Genomic DNA, 17710 nt, shown 5'->3' on the forward strand with positions numbered 1-17710 from the left:
GTGAGATAGCTAACAATATACACATGTTATAATGCACATTATCATGAGATTGTTCCCTGAAGGGAACTTACTGCGTACTGGAACTACTAACAGAGATTCAATGTAATCACCCCCCACCCCCCCACCCCCCTCCCCAGCAGCCAGACAATCCGGAACCAGGCAAGTTCCTCCACAAAGATATTCATTCAATCACGCAAAGGCAACTTCCCAAGCAAACGTTAACTGCATACATGTGATAAATGCACACGAAGGGTGGAGAATGGAGGCTGTGTCATATCAAGTTATTACACACAAAAAGTAATAGCTAATAGCTAATAAATTCCTTGATCATTTAGGCATTGTGAAAAAATCATTAAAAAAAAAAAGAAGAGACAAACTTTCTCTGCATAAATGTTGGAATTCACATGGACAGAAAATCCTGCGACTTGCTGCTCTCTGGTCCCCATCAGGTGAGTGACAGCCCCAGGCCACGTGACCCGCGCGCTCCGCTATCTCAGGGAGACGCAGGGAGCGAGCTCACAGCCCACGGGGCGCGGACAGGGAACATCCGAGCGCTGTTCTGTTCATCAGTTACGCAATGTTAAACGAGTGAGCGGACATCGGTCTGATTACGGACATAAACACTGAGCACGCTCGCCCAGCGGTGAGAGAGAGCCCGCACCAGTCTGGAGTTCACATCACTTTTATCCTCCATTTTGTCTCTTCTGGTTTGTTCCTTTCGTTTTGTCGATTTTTTAAAAGTCTGAACCGGCTGTGGACCTGATTCTCTGCTCTGGGTTGGGAGGAAGTCTCACGTGATGCAGGCCAAAGAGGACTCCAGATCAGCAGGCTAATCCGATCTTTTATAGTGTGAGCCAGTGAGGTAAAATGGTTGGCATTGTCTATAGCGCCTTTATCCAAAGCGACTCGACTGCCCTTACCGCCTGAGCCAATGAGACGACTGCTCTTACCGCCTGAGCCAATGAGACGACTGCTCTTACCGCCTGAGCCAATGAGACGACTGCTCTTACCGCCAGAGCCAATGAGACGACTGCTCTTACCGCCTGAGCCAATGAGACGACTGCTCTTACCGCCTGAGCCAATGAGACGACTGCTCTTACCGCCTGAGCCAATGAGACGACTGCTCTTACCGCCTGAGCCAATGAGACGACTGCTCTTACCGCCTGAGCCAATGAGACGACTGCTCTCACCGCCTGAGCCAATGAGACGACTGCTCTTACCGCCTGAGCCAATGAGACGACCGCTCTTACCGCCTGAGCCAATGAGACGACCGCTCTTACCGCCTGAGCCAATGAGACAACTGCCCTTACCGCCAGAGCCAATGAGACGACTGCCCTTACCGCCTGAGCCAATGAGACGACTGCTCTTACCGCCAGAGCCAATGTCGCCCTTCAGCGTGGCTGTGAAACCCCTGATACACGTCGTCATAATCCGCCCGTTTGTTCACAGTGCCGTTTCCAAACGAGGCAGCGCCGCACATTCACGCTGCAGACCAGCTGCATCAGCACTCAGACCCGAGGAGCAGCGTGACATAATGAGAGAACAGAGCGTGACGATAAGGCGCAGGTGCTACACAGATAAGAGACTGCGTAGATAAGGCCTTTAATTCGAGACCGAACACTTAACAGCTTCTGTTTCCCATACAACCAAATCAAAATTCAATTTAATCTGGGACAAGGTGTCAACAACCCAGGAGTTCACAACCCAGGTCCTGGAGAGCCACAGGGTCACACACACCTTAAAATCTGTATTAAAAACATACAAAATCTGTAGCTCGGCTGAGATAAGGACAGAGGGGTATAAATACTGATTCAAGGTTCAAGGTTTCTTTATTAGTAAAGGATAAATTTGTTCTCGCAATCCACAGACAACACAGCGGTACAGATTCATAAAACATCATCAAGAAATACTTTAAAACAAGCAAAATAGTATTGAACTATAATAACTCCTGAGAAGGACAGAAGGTCAGACCCAAGGTTAGGTGAGTAAATTGATAAATTAAAGCAGGTGATTCCACAGGTAAGTGCTCACAGGTGAGTAAAAACTAAAGCCCTCTCCAGGACCAGGGCTGCCAATGAGCGGTCACTGACTAAACTAAATCTGAGTCTGTGAATCGGGCCTTACATCTGCTCAGTATTCTGGTCACATTTGGAAGTAGCGTCCAAGTCGGTTAAAAAAAATAAAGCCTTATTTGTTCCTTACAGTCAGTGGAAATTCTCTTAAAATGTGTGTAAACATCTGCTGCCTGTAGAAATTAAGCAAAGGAGGCAATGATGTTGATTACTGTAGTACAAAGAGAAACGTCCCATCCACTGTACAACATCCGGAGAATCCGACCCTTCCTCACCACCTACTCCCACTCAGCTCCTTGTTCAAGCAATGGGCCTGTCCCACCTGGACTATAGCAATTCTCTGCTGGCTGGCCTTCCAGTATCTGCCATCAGACCCCTACAACTGATCCAGAATGCTGCAGCCCGTCTGGATGTTCCCAGACATTCACATGTCACCCCCCTGCTCAGCAACCTCCACTGGCTGCCTGTTATGGCCTGCATCAAATTTAACACTTTGGTGCTCGCGTACCAGGCAGTTAAGGGATCAGCCCCTGTATATATTCAATCACTTATCAAGACCTATACACCAGCAAGACCCCTCCGTTCTGCCACTTCGTGCCATCTGCCACCTCCCACTCACCACACCTGCACTTCTCGCTCACGACTGCTGTCTGTATAGTTGTATACAGATATTGTTGTGTTTTGTATTAGCTATTGTATTGTTGTACTCAGGGTATTCTAGCTGCCAACCGTGGTGTTGTATCTGTATGGTCACGCTAGGACTCGGAACTGTACTGTCCTCTCAGGTCCTCTTCGCACGTGTTCCTGTGTTTGATTTGCACTTTATTGTACGTCACTCTGGATAAGAGCGTCTGCTAAATGCCTTGTAATGTAATAATGTAATGTAATCCAGGCAGCTGGTCTCATCCTGTTAAGGCACTGTTCCAGTGCACGGAAGGGCTCCACGGTTCAGCCTGGAATCCAGACCAATGTCGGCGACCACTAAATGGCAAGTGGTTGGCATTTATGTAGCGCCTTTATCCAAAGCGCTGTACAATTGATGCTTCTCATTCACCCATTCATACACACACTCACACACACACCGACGGCAATTGGTGCCGACCAGCTCGTCAGGAGCATTTGGGGGTTGGGTGTCTTGCTCAAGGACACTTCGACACAGCCCGGGCGGGGGATTGAAACCGGCAACCCTCCGACTGCCAGACGACTGCTCTTACTGTCTGAACCTATGAGACGACTGCTCCTACCGCCTGAGCCAATGAGACGACTGCCCTTACCGCCTGAGCCAATGAGACGACTGCTCTTACCGCCTGAGCCAATGAGACGACTGCCCTTACCGCCTGAGCCATCTCGCCCCTGCACCACCCCGCAGCCCAACATGGCAACACACAGCCGGGTGCAGCATCACCAGGGAACGGAGGGTTTCGACTGGCCAGGAGCACAGCATCATATGACCCTGCACGGCGGTCAGACGGCAGTGGCTCTGTCTATTGAGCCACACATAAAGCGTCTGGCGATGACTCACAGAGAGCTCCCACACAGCAGGGGACAGCGCGTGTCTGCCTGGGAGACACTCTCCCGGATCGATATCCAGTCGTGTCCGGCACGGAGGACACACCCGGGAGCCTCACAGGAACACGGGGGCAGGATACTGATGCCCCTGTCGTGTGCATACGCGGCTGCCGCAGACGAGGTTTCCATCACCTAACTGCCCCACATTATCAACGACCCTTTTGGGGAAATGTATTTTCCAGCATCCAGACTATGGACTAATGTCAAGAGACCCTGTTGTACAATGGGCTCCGGTTACACATTAACTGCAGTCAGAGCGCTATAAAGAGGCCGTCGGCATACAGTCTCAGACTTTATCATTAGCTGGAACACACACACACACACATATACATACATACATACATATATACATACATGCGCACACCACACACACACACACACACACACACACACACACACACACACATACATACATACATGCGCACACCACACACACACACACACACACACACACACACATACATACATACATGTGCACACCACACACACACACACACACACACACAACCACACAACCACACATACACCACCGATTACAAAACCCACAATCAAAAGTCACACGTCCATTACCGAAGATTCCCACCAGCGTGACTCATAAGAGCGTTTAATATGCAGGAACAAATTTTCACTCAAACGGATTTCAAAGATATTGGCCCAGCACCTCTTCACTGGCAGCATTCTGTACAGAAAACTGTGAAGCAAAGCCAACTCAATGTGTCTATTTACAATGTTTCCATAGCGATACCAAGGACATTAACCTTTCCTGACCACGCCTCCGTTGACACGATGTGATTCACCAACCTGGCCGTGGAACAGCCAACTGGGCTTCACCAGCCATATCCTGTCTAAAACAATAGAGTTTGAATCGTGCAGAAGACTGCCTCACAGCTGCATAACAGTTACATTTAAAGGCATAGCTACCATGCGGGATTTCTAGCCTTGCTGTCGCCCTGTGTTTATACTTAAAGAAGCCCCCTCCTCTGCCCTCAACCTTGCCCACTCAACCGGTTTTATATTTTATATATCCGTTCTTATACAGTTTTTATTTTCACATCTCTGTTTTTGCGATGGCGGCACGGATGGTGCAGTGGGTAGCACTGCCGCCTCACAGCAAGGAGGTCCTGGGTTCGAATCCCCGTCGCCCGGGGCCTCTCTGTGCGGAGTTTGCATGTTCTCCCCGTGTTTGCGTGGGTTTCCTCCGGGTACTCCGGTTTCCTCCCACAGTCATAACATGCAGGTTAGGCTGATTGGAGAGTCGAAATTGCCCATAGGTATGAGTGTGTGAGTGAATGGTGTGTGTGCCCTGTGATGAACTGGCGACCTGTCCAGGGTGTATTCCTGTCTTTCGCCCAATGTATGCTGGGATAGGCTCCAGCCCCCCTGCGACCCTGTTCAGGATAAGCGGGTTAGGATAATGAATGAATGAATGAATGAATGTTTTCTCGATAACTGTTGTCATTTTGGAAAAGCAAGTCCAAGGTTGACTCTGGTTTTTCAATGGGCCCGGCCGGTTTGTTTGTTTGCTTTGCTATACTTGTGCTTCTTCTCTTCCGCCATTGCAGTAGCTAATCTCCAAACACAGCCGAAACCAGATCCCACCTCACACCCACTCAGAAAAGAGCCTCACGTCCAGAAACACCACCAACACATCACAGGAGAAATACAGGCACAAGGAGCACAGATCCATCCAACGAGTGCAAGGGAGCTAGTTCTTTTATGATATTTTCAAGATAAAATTTTGACACTCCGTACCTTTCGCCAAATAATCAGGTTCATGTGGATGATGAGAGCATAATTGAAATCTTTTTCTTTTTTTATGACAATCTGATCTCTCACACAGTTTGTGGTCTGACAGGACAGAGTCAGTCTTGCTAGACATTTTACATTTTACATTTTAGTCATTTGGCAGACGCTTTTAATCCAAAGCGACTTACAAGTGCATAGGTTCTACCATAAGTCAGAGCATCACATCAAGAAACTAGCCAAATACACAGGAAATGCTGTTCTAAACATAGTTGTCATCAGAAGTGCATTTCTTTTTTTTTTTTTTTTTTTTTTTTTGGGGGGGGGGGGGGGTTAGACAAGGATAGGGATATCAGAAAGGAGGGGCAGGGGAAATCAGGAGGGAGGACTAAGGTAGAGTTTGAAAAGGTGGGTTTTGAGTCTGCGTCAAAACAGGGGGAGGGATTCTGCTGTTCTGACAGTGGTAGGCAAGTCATTCCACCACTGAGGAACCAGAACGGAAAACAGGCGTGAACGTGCAGCTCGACCGCCAGGTGCACGTAGAGAGGGAACCGGCGTTGGCCATACGCTTAGCTTCCCTACGGCAGGCACACGCCACACCTCGCTCAGCAGTGTGTCTCTCCTCCCCCTGTGTGACCTCACCCCAGACCCCTTCTCTTCCCATCCCCAAGAGAACCACTGCTGCATCAGCCTGCCTGACTCCCATCCCCAAGAGTTCCACAGCTGCATCAGCCTGCCTCACTGCACACAGGGTCAACTCAACATCAAATGGGGGTCTTCCCTGAAACATTTACACTGTAGCCATTTAGCACAGCACAAGTTTCATCTGTTACATTCTATGCAGCCTACGGCTCGGCTATTTCTGAGTGAAGAAATTCAGGTTAAGTGCCTCCAGGTTAAGTGCCTCGCTCAAGGGTAAAACGGCTGTGGCACCACCAAGGAATCAAACCTGCAACCTCCCAGTTACAAATACAGTTCTGCTGACCACTACACGAGAACACAGTCACCGTTCAGACGGAGAGAAGGGGGAGGTGCCAATGAGGTCTCACTGGTTCACCTCTATACAGAGAGGTGCAGGGGTATAGTCTCTAGAGTGTGGGACAGAGGAGGTATATTCTCCTCTGCACAGAGAGTGTGGGACAGAGGAGGTATATTCTCCTCTGCACAGAGAGTGTGGGACAGAGGAGGTATATTCTCCTCTGCACAGAGAGTGTGGGACAGAGGAGGTATATTCTCCTCTGCACAGAGAGTGTGGGACAGAGGAGGTATATTCTCCTCTGCACAGAGAGTGTGGGACAGAGGAGGTATATTCTCCTCTGCACAGAGAGTGTGGGACAGAGGAGGTATATTCTCCTCTGCACAGAGAGTGTGGGACAGAGAGGAGCATGTCTCTCTCCAGCCAGTCTCCACTGCAGAATGAAGACCACCCGATCAATGAGTCTCTACAAATGGAAGCAAAGCAGTATTTCACACATGGTATGTTGCAAGGTGACGAGACAAAAAAGGTAGTCACAAAAATAGTGCCAGCCTTTATAAATAAATAAATAAAAAACTACAAGCCTTACTTTTTTTTCTTTTTTTTCTTTTTTAAGTCCAATAAAAACCCACATACTGTTCCACACACGGCTCCATCCTGACCGGGTTTGGAACGTCTCACAGTGCACTCACAGGCGGAACGGTAAGAAAATACGGGGCAATTACGCCAGATTTGTACACGCTATAAAAGGGAGGATTACTCGGCCGCCGCTCCGATTACAGATCGATCCGATGAGGAAACTGCCGTCGCACGTTAAGGAGCGGCGCCAAAGTTTCCCAAGAACTGAATTTCTCGATGGCTGAAAACTCAAAGTACGGAGAAAAAAAGTTAATGAAAGAGCAGGCGTTCTCACTCGGCCCAAACAGGCCCAGAACCCCCCAGCACCACCCGGAGGAGCGACAGTCAGGGCCACGCCCACACGACAGGCTCTAAAAGCCTCGGTGAAAGGTTTCCAGAATGTTCCGCCCGCGAGCGGTTCACAGTCGGGGCAACGCGTCCCACCGCGATCTGCCATTACCTCACCGAGCGAGGACAACCCCGAGACGGAGACAGAGACGGAGAACGGGGGGAGGGGGGGGGGGGGGGGGCGGGGAATGGAGAGAGGGAGAAAGGAAAAGAGGAGAGAGGAGTAGAGAAAGACAACCAACAAAAGGACAGAAAACAGGAGAAATAGACCGAAAGACAGAAACGGGGAAAGAATGCCAGGGCACCATGGTGACCCCCGTGGATGTGTGGAAAAACGGCTGAGGGAGACTGTAGCCAGCTCAGCAGAGGAGAAGCACCGTGTAAAAAGATTATTTCTGCCACAGTGGAGAGGGAATAAAGGGAGAATCAAGGAGGGCCAGGCCTGCTCTGATGCCTCCCTCGCTCCACCCTCCGAGCCGAAAGATCCCCACCTGCTGGGTCCAAACCCCAGCGCACGCACCGGGCCTGAGACTCCGCTCAGACAGAGCCAATGCCCCTGCGGCCCCACAGCCTGCCCACACCTGCTGTTCAGGTAGACAGGAACACAGGAGCACAGGTGAGCTGGGAGCCTGGAGCCAGCCCACACCTGCTGCTCAGGTAGACAGGAGCACAGGTGAGCTGGGAGCCCGGAGTTTACACGCGCTGAGCCATCAAAGGAGACACACAGCGAAACTGAACCAGTGGAATAACTGCCATTTCTCCAGCGGAATCTTCAAACATTCATCCAGCTCGGCCTCAGTTACGTAACTGTCACCTGATTTTCTGTACAATTAATGTGACTAAAAAATGTACTCTGCCTTGGTGTGGATAATTATATTATTGGCATTTGGCAGACGCTCTTATCCAGAGCGACGTACAGTTGATTCGACTAAGCAGTGCAGGGTTAAGGGCCTTGCTCAAGAGCCCAACGGCTGTGCGGATCTTATTGCGGCTACACTGGGATTAGAACCACCGACCTTGCATCTCCCAGTCCTTTACCTTAACCACTACGCTACAGGCCGCCCAGGCCAATATCTGAGGCCAATATCTTCATACTCATCCGTGCGATCATCCTCGTGGCATCTAGGCAGCAAGACACAGCGTAGTCCGTGGACACCTTCTCGAATTCAGGGGGCTTTAAATCATTCTGAGCAGGACGCCACTGAGCCAAAAGCAGAGGCTAAAAGGGGAGCGACGACATGCGTCATTTTCGCCCGCCATAATCCGGAGGTTTCGTCCTTCGGAAACATTTATGCACAACCACTCGCATACCAGCTCACCAAAAAACTCCTCCCCCGCCCCCCCCCCAGTTGCCATCTTCTGGAATGATGGTCGCGAAGAGGCCAAACCCCTGTTCTTCGTAACCTAAAATTAGCTGAGGGAAACTGACAAACTGAACTGAGGCAGAATCGGGTGAACAGCAACCCCCCTCCCCCCCCCACACAATCCCCCCCAAAAAGAATTCCTTCATCATGTAAGCACAGTCCAGTTTGTAAAGGCGCTGCATTCCACAGGTATGTGTGAAGTCTGCCTCTCAATAGGTGAACAGAGAGAGACAAAGAAAGCACAGGCTACTAATCTGCAGCGGGACCAGCAGCCTCTGGTCCAAGGGGCCTTCAGGCAAGCCACAATTGCTGAGGAAATATGAGTCAAATCACAGGAACTACAGCTTGCCGGCCTTCCATCCACACGGGATTACTGAGCATGGGGGTGGGAGGGGGGGGGGAAAAAATGCCATGACTGTACATTTGTAACTTAAAATCTTAGATGAACTCTTGCGGTCACGTATGGGGAATGCGAGTCTGCAGACGGACAGAACAGTTGGTGGTGAGATTATATAATTTTAAAAAAAGGTGCACTCAGCACGGAGGGGCTGTGACAAAGTCTCCTCTTAAAAAAAAAGAAATAAATAAATAAATAAAAATTCCGAGATATGACAGTATTTCCCGTACAATATTTCTCCGTTGCTGGTGAGAATTAATCTGCAGCATTAAATTGCACATGACATGTTCCACTTCAGAATGGGAGCGTACAATATTGCTACATGATGTCACAATATAGTCTAATGCAGAAGGAATACTGCAGTATCAAACTGATTAGGCCAACGTTAACCAGGGGCCTCTTAAGATAATATTGCTTTATACTGGGGGAAAAAAAAGGAAAACAAAACGATTAGCAGTGATATGTTGGTCACACTGCAACCAAAGTTGCCTATAGGCTCACAAGTGCGAATAGAAATAGTGCTCTTCTGTGCAACCTAAATGTCTCAGCGCTCGTGATCACTGGACAGAAATTAGAATGATTTAGCTCAGAAGCCCGTTGCGGCCTCTCGTCAGCAGTTGTCGGTTTCGATAATAAATTGAATGATACTTCAACTCGGTCATAAAACTACTCTGTAGAACTCGGGATTAGCGTTTTATTAATGGATAATAAAATGTATCTGGTATTGGCAGGCATGCCAATAGTATATTTTCAGTGATAAATACGGACAAGCTGCACTCGGACGCAATAACTGCACGCGCAAAGTCCAGAATAGGCTACCATTAGTTTAATATTTCAGTGTTCATAATACTGAGATTGATTCAAGTACAAAAAAACAAATGACTAAAACCGACAAATCAATGCTGTCTTCTCGGTTAATATATCTTACCAGCTAGATAGCTAACCTAGACTAAACTCGTACGTATTTATATTAGAAAAATGGGATTTAAGAGACTCATCTTAAATAGGAGCGGTGAAGTTCTTACCCTGAAACTTCATTGCTTTCAACGGTTGTTTGCATGTGACTGGGTCTCTTGGATGTTATTTCAAAATACGACGTGATGAACAGATCCAGCGTCTTCAATTGGCTCTGTTCTGTACAGCTCTGTGTCGTTTTAAATCCACGTTCAACAGCAAGTTTTCAAAAGATCTTTCAAAGAAACACGTTCACTTCAGCGAAACATATGTAAGTCGTAAAACGAGAACATTGGAACCAGTAGCCTATTAACAGCCGTCCGTCCAGCGACGTCCTTTTGAGTTCGTTTGCTGTCACTCCTTTTCAGGATTTCTTTTCTGGTATCTAGTGTTGTTTCATGCTTTAACGCTTCAAAGCACACAGTCTGAGCGCTATGTCAACGCCGCTAGCGCCGCCCAGAATCAGCATGTATAGCCTACCCGAGGTTTGTACACAGCGATAAGCGGTGCTGTCGCTACGCCCTATGCCGAGGAAGTTCGTTTTCGCCGGCGTTGTGATTCCGGAATTGTGAGTAAGGCGGGGGGTTGCTTAGTTTATTTATGTATTAGCTGTTGTATTTGTTTATTTACATTCACGTAAATAGTTATCTTCCTCTTTTGAAAGTAGCCCAAATAGTCCATCTGGACCATTTTGAAGAGGATCACAACAGTCTCATTGAAGTTTTTTTTTCATGTCGCCAAACACTTTGCACTACCTGTTCAAGTAGCGATTAAGAGATGCATGCAGTCTCTTATGTAGAATAATTTGCATAGGATTGAAGATAATAAAGCTTTAAAAGTAAAATTTACCTCCTGGAGTGTTGAAGATGTACCACTATCACAAAAAATTACAACAGCTGGCAAGTTGGAACACGTCAGAAGGCTGCCAAGAGTTGTGTCCTCCAGCAACAGCAATGGAACAAAATTGTGAGCCAAAATCCTATTTATTTCATAAGCATGGAAATGTCAGTTTGCACAGTGAATGAACCCCAGAAACTAAATGAAAGATGCAGTGTAGGCTAACAGTGGCTTCTCATTACCTGGACCTCAGGGTTATGACATGGCCAAACCCAAATGTTCCTCTTTGTTCATAGATGTGATAATGTTCTTCAAAGTCCTCTATGTGCCTGCACAAGATTATAGTTGACTACTTAGATTTGCCAGATCCAAAAATGGCAACAAAAGTTAATGAATGTGGCAGTTCTCAATAGTACAATAGAATGTGGCAGTTCTCAATAGTACCTGTGTTCTTGTGTATGTGTGCTTTCTATAAGCTCTGAATCTTATAAACAAGTGAATACGTTTCAAGCATACTGAAAAACTGGATTACAAGCCATTCGATTCCAGATGGCTGTGTAATGCCCTCAGTCTAGCATGCAAGAAGCCTTTGAAACGTTTGTATTTGAAAAATTGTGAAAATTATAATTTATTATACTTGAGTGTCCCAAGTTTCATAGTCCCAACATAACTAGCTTGAGCAATTTAATAAGTAATACAACACATTGTGTAAGGACTCTTACAGGGACTCTTCTTTTTTTTTTTTTTTTTTTTTTGAGTAAACGATGCGCAGTAAAATCAGGCAGAGTTTTCAGTACAATGTAGAAGTTTAAGAAAAATGATCAACTTCATCATTTTTGGCACAACCAAAACTATTTACCCACAACGGGCATCAGCCATTAAATAGCGACCCAGAGGCCCTAGCAGCGTCTTTCCCAGGACCTGTGCCTGGGTCTGAGTGCTATTCTGGGCACAATGTTTTTAAGGGAACAGGCACTGCGAGAGGAAGTGCTTTTTTAGCACAATCTTCAACAGAGCCATTCGTATAAATACACTCACCGAGCACTTTATTAGGAACTTTATTACACCTACTTATTAATGCAATTATCTAATCAGCCAATTGTGTGGCAGCAGTGCAATGCATACAATCATGTAGATACAGGTCAGGAGCTTCAACCATCAGAATGGGGAAAAATGTGATCTCAGTGACTTTGACCATGGAATGATTGTTGGTGGCAGACAGGGTGGTTTGCAGACAGAAATGCCTTGTTAATGAGAGACATCAGAGGAGAATGGTCAGACTGGTCAAAGCTGACAGGAAGGTGACAGTAACACAAATAACCACACATTACAACAGTGGTATGCAGAAGAGCATCTCTGAACACACAACACATCAAACCTCGAAGTAGATAGACTTCTACTGCAGTAGCCTAATAACTACCTAAAAGTGCTTGGTGTATAAAAAAATGCATGTTGCGTTCCTGTTAAAAGCATATTAGCCACTGTAGCATTATTGCCATCTAAAGGCAATGGCCAGTATTGGACCTCCATCAATTCTCAGAGCCATTGCTCATGCGAATAACTTTGATGTTCGTTTCCACGTCAACAGCAAAAATGACAGACTTCCTCCACTCTTCATTAATAAAAATCAGTTTTATTTGGTGCTTATTTCCTACATTAGGGTACTATAAAACAGTACAGAGTTGATATATAATGTAGAAATAATGTCTAATATCCTAAACTATATATATATATTTATATATATAAAACATGAACAGATCAAAGTTTGCAAATGACCAAAAAACGTGGACCCATTGAAAGTAAGCTGGACGGTGGATGGCGTTTCGACTCGTTCCCCGGTGAAGAGGCGTTCCTCTATAAAAGGCATTAATCCAGTCTCTACAGCTCTACGCCATGAACCCAAGGAAGGTTTGTATCTGTAGTAAAAGTTTAAAAACAACTTAAAACAAATGTGACTGTCTATTAAAAAAAAAAAAAAAGAGTTTATGTAGAGTTTATGCCATTCAACAGGACCTGAATCTGTTATTCCAGTGCTAAGGGCCACTAATATAGTCTGCTATAATCATCTCTATGTCATTTAAAGCTGAGAGACAAGTTAATTATGATGAAATTTGACATAACGGAATAAGCTACTTTCGGCCCTTTGCAATTTCCAGGAGTTACACAAAAAATGAACCAAATCGTCATTTCTAATGTCCATAGAGTAACTGATATATGTAAACTTCGGGCAGTTATTTCTTGCGCTGTGGGGCGATAATGTTTCACAAAACAAATCTTTTAAAAAATATATACAAAGCACAATCTGTCAACTAGTAACTCAAAGTGCTTTGACTCTCATATTCAGCCTCAACAAACTCATCTTTTCTGTGGACTACCTCAGAACTCGATGACAAGGGCATCTCCAGGCATTTTCATATGCATATACGAGACCAGTCTTTTAAAAAAAAAAAAACAACAAAAAAAATTAAACAATAAATAAAAAATGAGATACCCACGTACAAATATGTACTCAATCACACTTTCCCAAAGAATGTACCTCGACGATTACCACTGGCTCATGGCAACACCACCCAGTTATTTGATTTTAAAAAAGTGGGGGAGAGGGTGGGGGGGTGCTGAATTGGCAACCATAAAGGGACACTTTCTGCAGGTGATGAGCCACTCTACAACATATACACCACGTTTTAGCACTACCGCTAATGGAGACAAGGCTGCATGAAAACACAACCACTTTGGTCAAATAGCGCCCAGCCTTTCACGCACTCCAGCAGATTGCAGACACCAGACGTTTGTTTTTTTTCTTCTTCTTCTTCTTCTTCTTCAAACAAAATGGAGGGGCTCGACCGAACTCAACAGAACTGATGAATCGGGAGTCGAGTGTGACAACACGAGAGGCGCCCTCCCTCCTCCGGTCGTCCGATGCGTAGGAGGGGGGGGCGGGGGGGGGGGGGGGGCGTGCTGGGGAAAGGCCCGAATAAGTGCACTGCTGCTGGAAGGCGAGGCAGTAAAGTGGCAGTGCGTGTCCGGGAGGCGGGCACTACGAGGAGGCCACCGCGGCCAGTCCTTCGCTGGGCTCCAGGCTGCGGTGGTGATGGAGCTCGGCCTTGCAGATGGTGGAGCCGCCGCAGTGCAGAGAGCTGACAGCAGGGGGCTCCTCGTCTCCTGCAAACACACACACACACACACACACACACACAACGGTCTCATTTAAAGGTACAATAGGTAATTTTGGACTTCTCACGGTCAAGAGAGGAACTGCAGCAGCAAACACGCTCAAACCACAACACTGTTTATCCCTCCCCGTTCCAGGTGAACGCGCTGACATTGAAACGCCATTGGCTGTGGCAATTAGAACCGATTTTCCAACCAATGAGCTTGAATTATAGTACAGCTATACAATGTTCTGGTACAGAGTGCCGGCCCGTCAACTGCATATTATTAAGCCTGAATTTTAGGACTATAAACACAGGCAGAGAGTGAGTCAACATGTCAGTGAGCCTTTTTCAATGATAGGAAGGGATTTATAATGGTCTTGTGACAATGTCTTAACACATACCTATTGTACCTTTAATATGATGTCATGAGGTACCGTGAGAGAAAACGCAACGTTCAGGTCTTATTTTACACTCAGTAACACAATGCGCTTTACTCTCAGTCAGGCTCTGATCTGAGAGAATGTATATCATGAAAGCCTGCGTTTGGATGCATTAATAATGAGCGAGTGCTTTTAGTGTGTGTGCGAGTGTGTGCGCGAGTGTGTGCACGCATATACATGAGTGTGCGTGAGAGTGTGTGTGTGTGTGAGAGAGTGCGTGAGTGCTTGTACGTATGTGTGTGTGAGAGTGCGTGAGTGCTTGTACGTATGTGTGTGTGAGTGTGTGTGAGAATGCGTGTACGTGTGAGTGAGTGAGTGTGTGTGTGTGAGTGTATGCGTGTGTGTGTGAGTGAGTGAGTGAGTGAGTGAGTGAGTGAGTGAGTGAGTGAGTGAGTGAGTGAGTGAGTGAGTGTGTGTGTGTGAGAATGCGTGTACGTGTGTGTGGGAGTGTGTGTGTGTGAGAGTGCGTGAGTGCGTGTACGTATGTGTGTGTGAGTGTGTGTGAATGTATGTGTGAGTGAGTGAGTGAGTGTGTGTGAGTGTGTGTAAGAGTATATGAGTGTATGAGTGTGTGTGTGTGTGTGTATATGAGTGTGTGAGTGTAAGAGTATGAGTGTGTGTGTATGAGTGTGTAAGAGTATATGAGTGTGTGTGTCTGTGTGTGCGTGTGCGTGTGAGTATATGAGTGTGTGTGTCTGTGGGTGCGTGTGCGTGTGTCTGTGCGTGTGTGTGTAAGGGTATATGAGTGTGTGTGCGTGTGTGTGTGTGTGTGTGTGTAAGAGTATATGAGCGTGTGTGTGTGTGTGTGTGTGTGTCTGTGCGTGTGTGTGTGTGTGTGTGTGTGTGTGTGTGTGTAAGAGTATATGAGTGTGTGTGCGTGAGTGCGTGTGTGTGTGTGTGTGTAAGAGTATATGAGTGTGTGTGTGTGTGTGTGTGTGTGTGTGTGTGTGTGTGTGTGTAAGAGTATATGAGTGTGTGTGTATGTGTGTGTAAGAGTATATGAGTGCGTGTGCGTGAGTGTGCGTGTCTCACCCAGGCCAGAGGAGGAGGACACGCTGTCGGTCAGGGAGGAGCAGTCGGCCTGGTCTGGGTTCAGCCCCTCCATCAGCGGGATGGAGAGCTCGGAGGAGGGCACGGACGAGTCGTAAATGCCCGAGTCCCGGGGCATTTCGGGGGGGCTGGCCGAGCCGTCCGTGTGCGGGAGGGGCCCCAGGGGGGCGCTGGGGAGGCTGTCCTGGGGGGCCGGGCCCTCGGGCTCTCCCTGCGAGGAGACGGAGACGGACGGCGGGACGAGGGCGTGGCTCGCCACGGCGCCCTCCCCCTCGGGGGGCGGCGTCCTCAGCACCACCTCGTTCAGCACCAGGCCAGAGTCACACTTCTGCAGGGGCGGAGCCCGCGTGCGGGCACGGGACGGGCCGGGGGCGGGGCCGGGGGCGGGGCAGGGGCAGGGGCCGGGGCCCGCGCCGGCCCCGGGGCCCAGTCTGCGGTGGAACCAGTCGGGCTCCTGGGCGGCGAGCTGGTGCATGTTGCAGATGGCCACGTACAGCGCGCGGCCGGAGCGGCTGCGGAAGTAGTTGTGCTTGCTGAGGCTGGGGGGCGGGGGCGGCGGCGGGCGGTCAGCCGGGCCGGGCTGGCGGGCGTGCAGCCGGGCGAACAGCAGCGGCAGCTGGTCCATGAGGCGCAGGCGGGGCGCCAGGGCCAGCAGCGCGGGCACGTCGCTCTCGCGCGAGTAGTCAAAGTACACGGCCGCGAAGCGCGACAGGTCCGCCGAGCGCTGCCTCGCCTGCCGCAGCTGCTCCCCGATCATCGCCACGGCGACCACGAACAGGTCCCCGCCCGCGCCCCCCGACCCCCCCGCCGACCCCCCGGACCCCCCCGCCGACCCCCCGGACCCCCCCGCCGACGACCCCCGGCCGCCCGCCCCTCTGCTCCTCCGGCTCTTCTTCTCCACAAAGTACTTCATGCCCTTGGAGCAGACGGTGAGGATGAAGTGGGCCTCCTCCAGCTGCCGGCTCAGCCAGGCCATCTGCCCCTCCTTGCACATCTCCAGGTGCTCCCACAGGTCCAGCGCCACCTGCAGCACGGGAGGATGCACTGTCACCCTTTCACCCACAAACAGGAACCCCCCCCCTCCCCTTCAGCTTCTCAATCTCCACAGCAATAAATCACAACATTGTCAAAACCTTCCCTCAACATGCCTTTTTAAAACACCGTGCAACAGGAATCTCAAACTAGTATTGAACAGGCAAGTGTCTGCTGGTCTTGGTGTGAGCAGTTAAGTGCTTAATTTAATTGTCCATTGGCTAGAGTCCCCAAACCTTCTGTCCCAGGCCTAAATTGGCCAATGATTAAAAGCAAACCACAAAAACCCACTGAAGCTGCAGCCCTCCAGGCCTGGAGTCTGAAATCCCTGCCAAACAAATTCAACACCAGTCCAGAAAGCGCAAAGCACACTTCCCTCATTCGGCCAGCAGGTGGCAGTGTGTACAAAACTGACGAAACTGCTCCGGGGAGTCAGTTTCCCCCCCAGCCCGGAGCTGCTCTTCTCTGCGCAGGTTCACTCACTGTGAACACTCTCTGCTCCCAATCCGCACAATCTCTCCACACGGGTTTATTAAATACACGGCCATTTGAGCCACAGGGCACCCCACATAGGAGGCTAAACCTCCCACCACAGACTGACTAAGCGCACCGTTCTCACTGATCTCACGGCGAATGTTAATCACATACACAGCCCTGGATGACCCAAGGCAAACCCACCTAGCGCAGACGTATTTAAGACACTGGCCTTTCACACTTTAGTGTACATATTTAACCGGCGCGTCCGCCCAGTTGATTGAACACACAGCAGATACTGTGTGTAATATGCAGGCCTCTGCTCATTCAGAATTAACCTCATGACAAAGATTAATCTAATGTACTGGCCTGCTATGAACCACAGTAGAGGTATTGAATACAGAGGCCTGCTATATACCATGGCAGATTAATCTAATGTACTGGCCTGCTATGAACCACAGTGGATTTACCCAATAGAGAGGCCTGCTGTATACCATGGCAGATTAATCTAATGTACCAGCCCGCTATGTACCACAGAAGATGTGTTAGGGGCGCCCTGTAGCGTAGTGGTTAAGGTAAATGACTGGGACATGCAAGGTCAGTGGTTCTCATCCCGGTGTAGCCACAGTAAGATCCGCACAGCTGTTGGGCCCTTGAGCAAGGCCCTTAACCCTGCATTGC

The 17710-nt window shown here is 48.6% G+C and overlaps 2 protein-coding genes across 2 annotated transcripts in view; both read right to left on the reverse strand.

The window, feature by feature from the left end:
* arhgef3 (Rho guanine nucleotide exchange factor (GEF) 3) overlaps nt 1-10373 on the reverse strand; it is a 102795-nt gene extending 92422 nt beyond the window's left edge. Inside the window, exon 1 of the mRNA XM_061219503.1 lies at nt 10113-10373. Within this exon, the coding sequence (XP_061075487.1) occupies nt 10113-10147 (35 nt within the window). The 5' untranslated portion in view covers nt 10148-10373. The remainder of the gene's footprint in view (nt 1-10112) is intronic.
* A 2118-nt stretch (nt 10374-12491) lies between these two features.
* The window catches only part of il17rd (interleukin 17 receptor D), a 41665-nt gene continuing 36446 nt past the window's right edge, over nt 12492-17710 (reverse strand). Inside the window, exons 12-13 of the mRNA XM_061220335.1 lie at nt 15506-16547; nt 12492-14040 (exon numbers count right to left, since the gene is read on the reverse strand). Coding sequence (XP_061076319.1) covers nt 13916-14040; nt 15506-16547 — 1167 coding nt within the window. The 3' untranslated portion in view covers nt 12492-13915. The remainder of the gene's footprint in view (nt 14041-15505; nt 16548-17710) is intronic.

The sequence above is a fragment of the Conger conger genome, chromosome 14 (genome assembly GCF_963514075.1).
Source record: "Conger conger chromosome 14, fConCon1.1, whole genome shotgun sequence".
Lineage (NCBI taxonomy): Eukaryota > Metazoa > Chordata > Actinopteri > Anguilliformes > Congridae > Conger > Conger conger.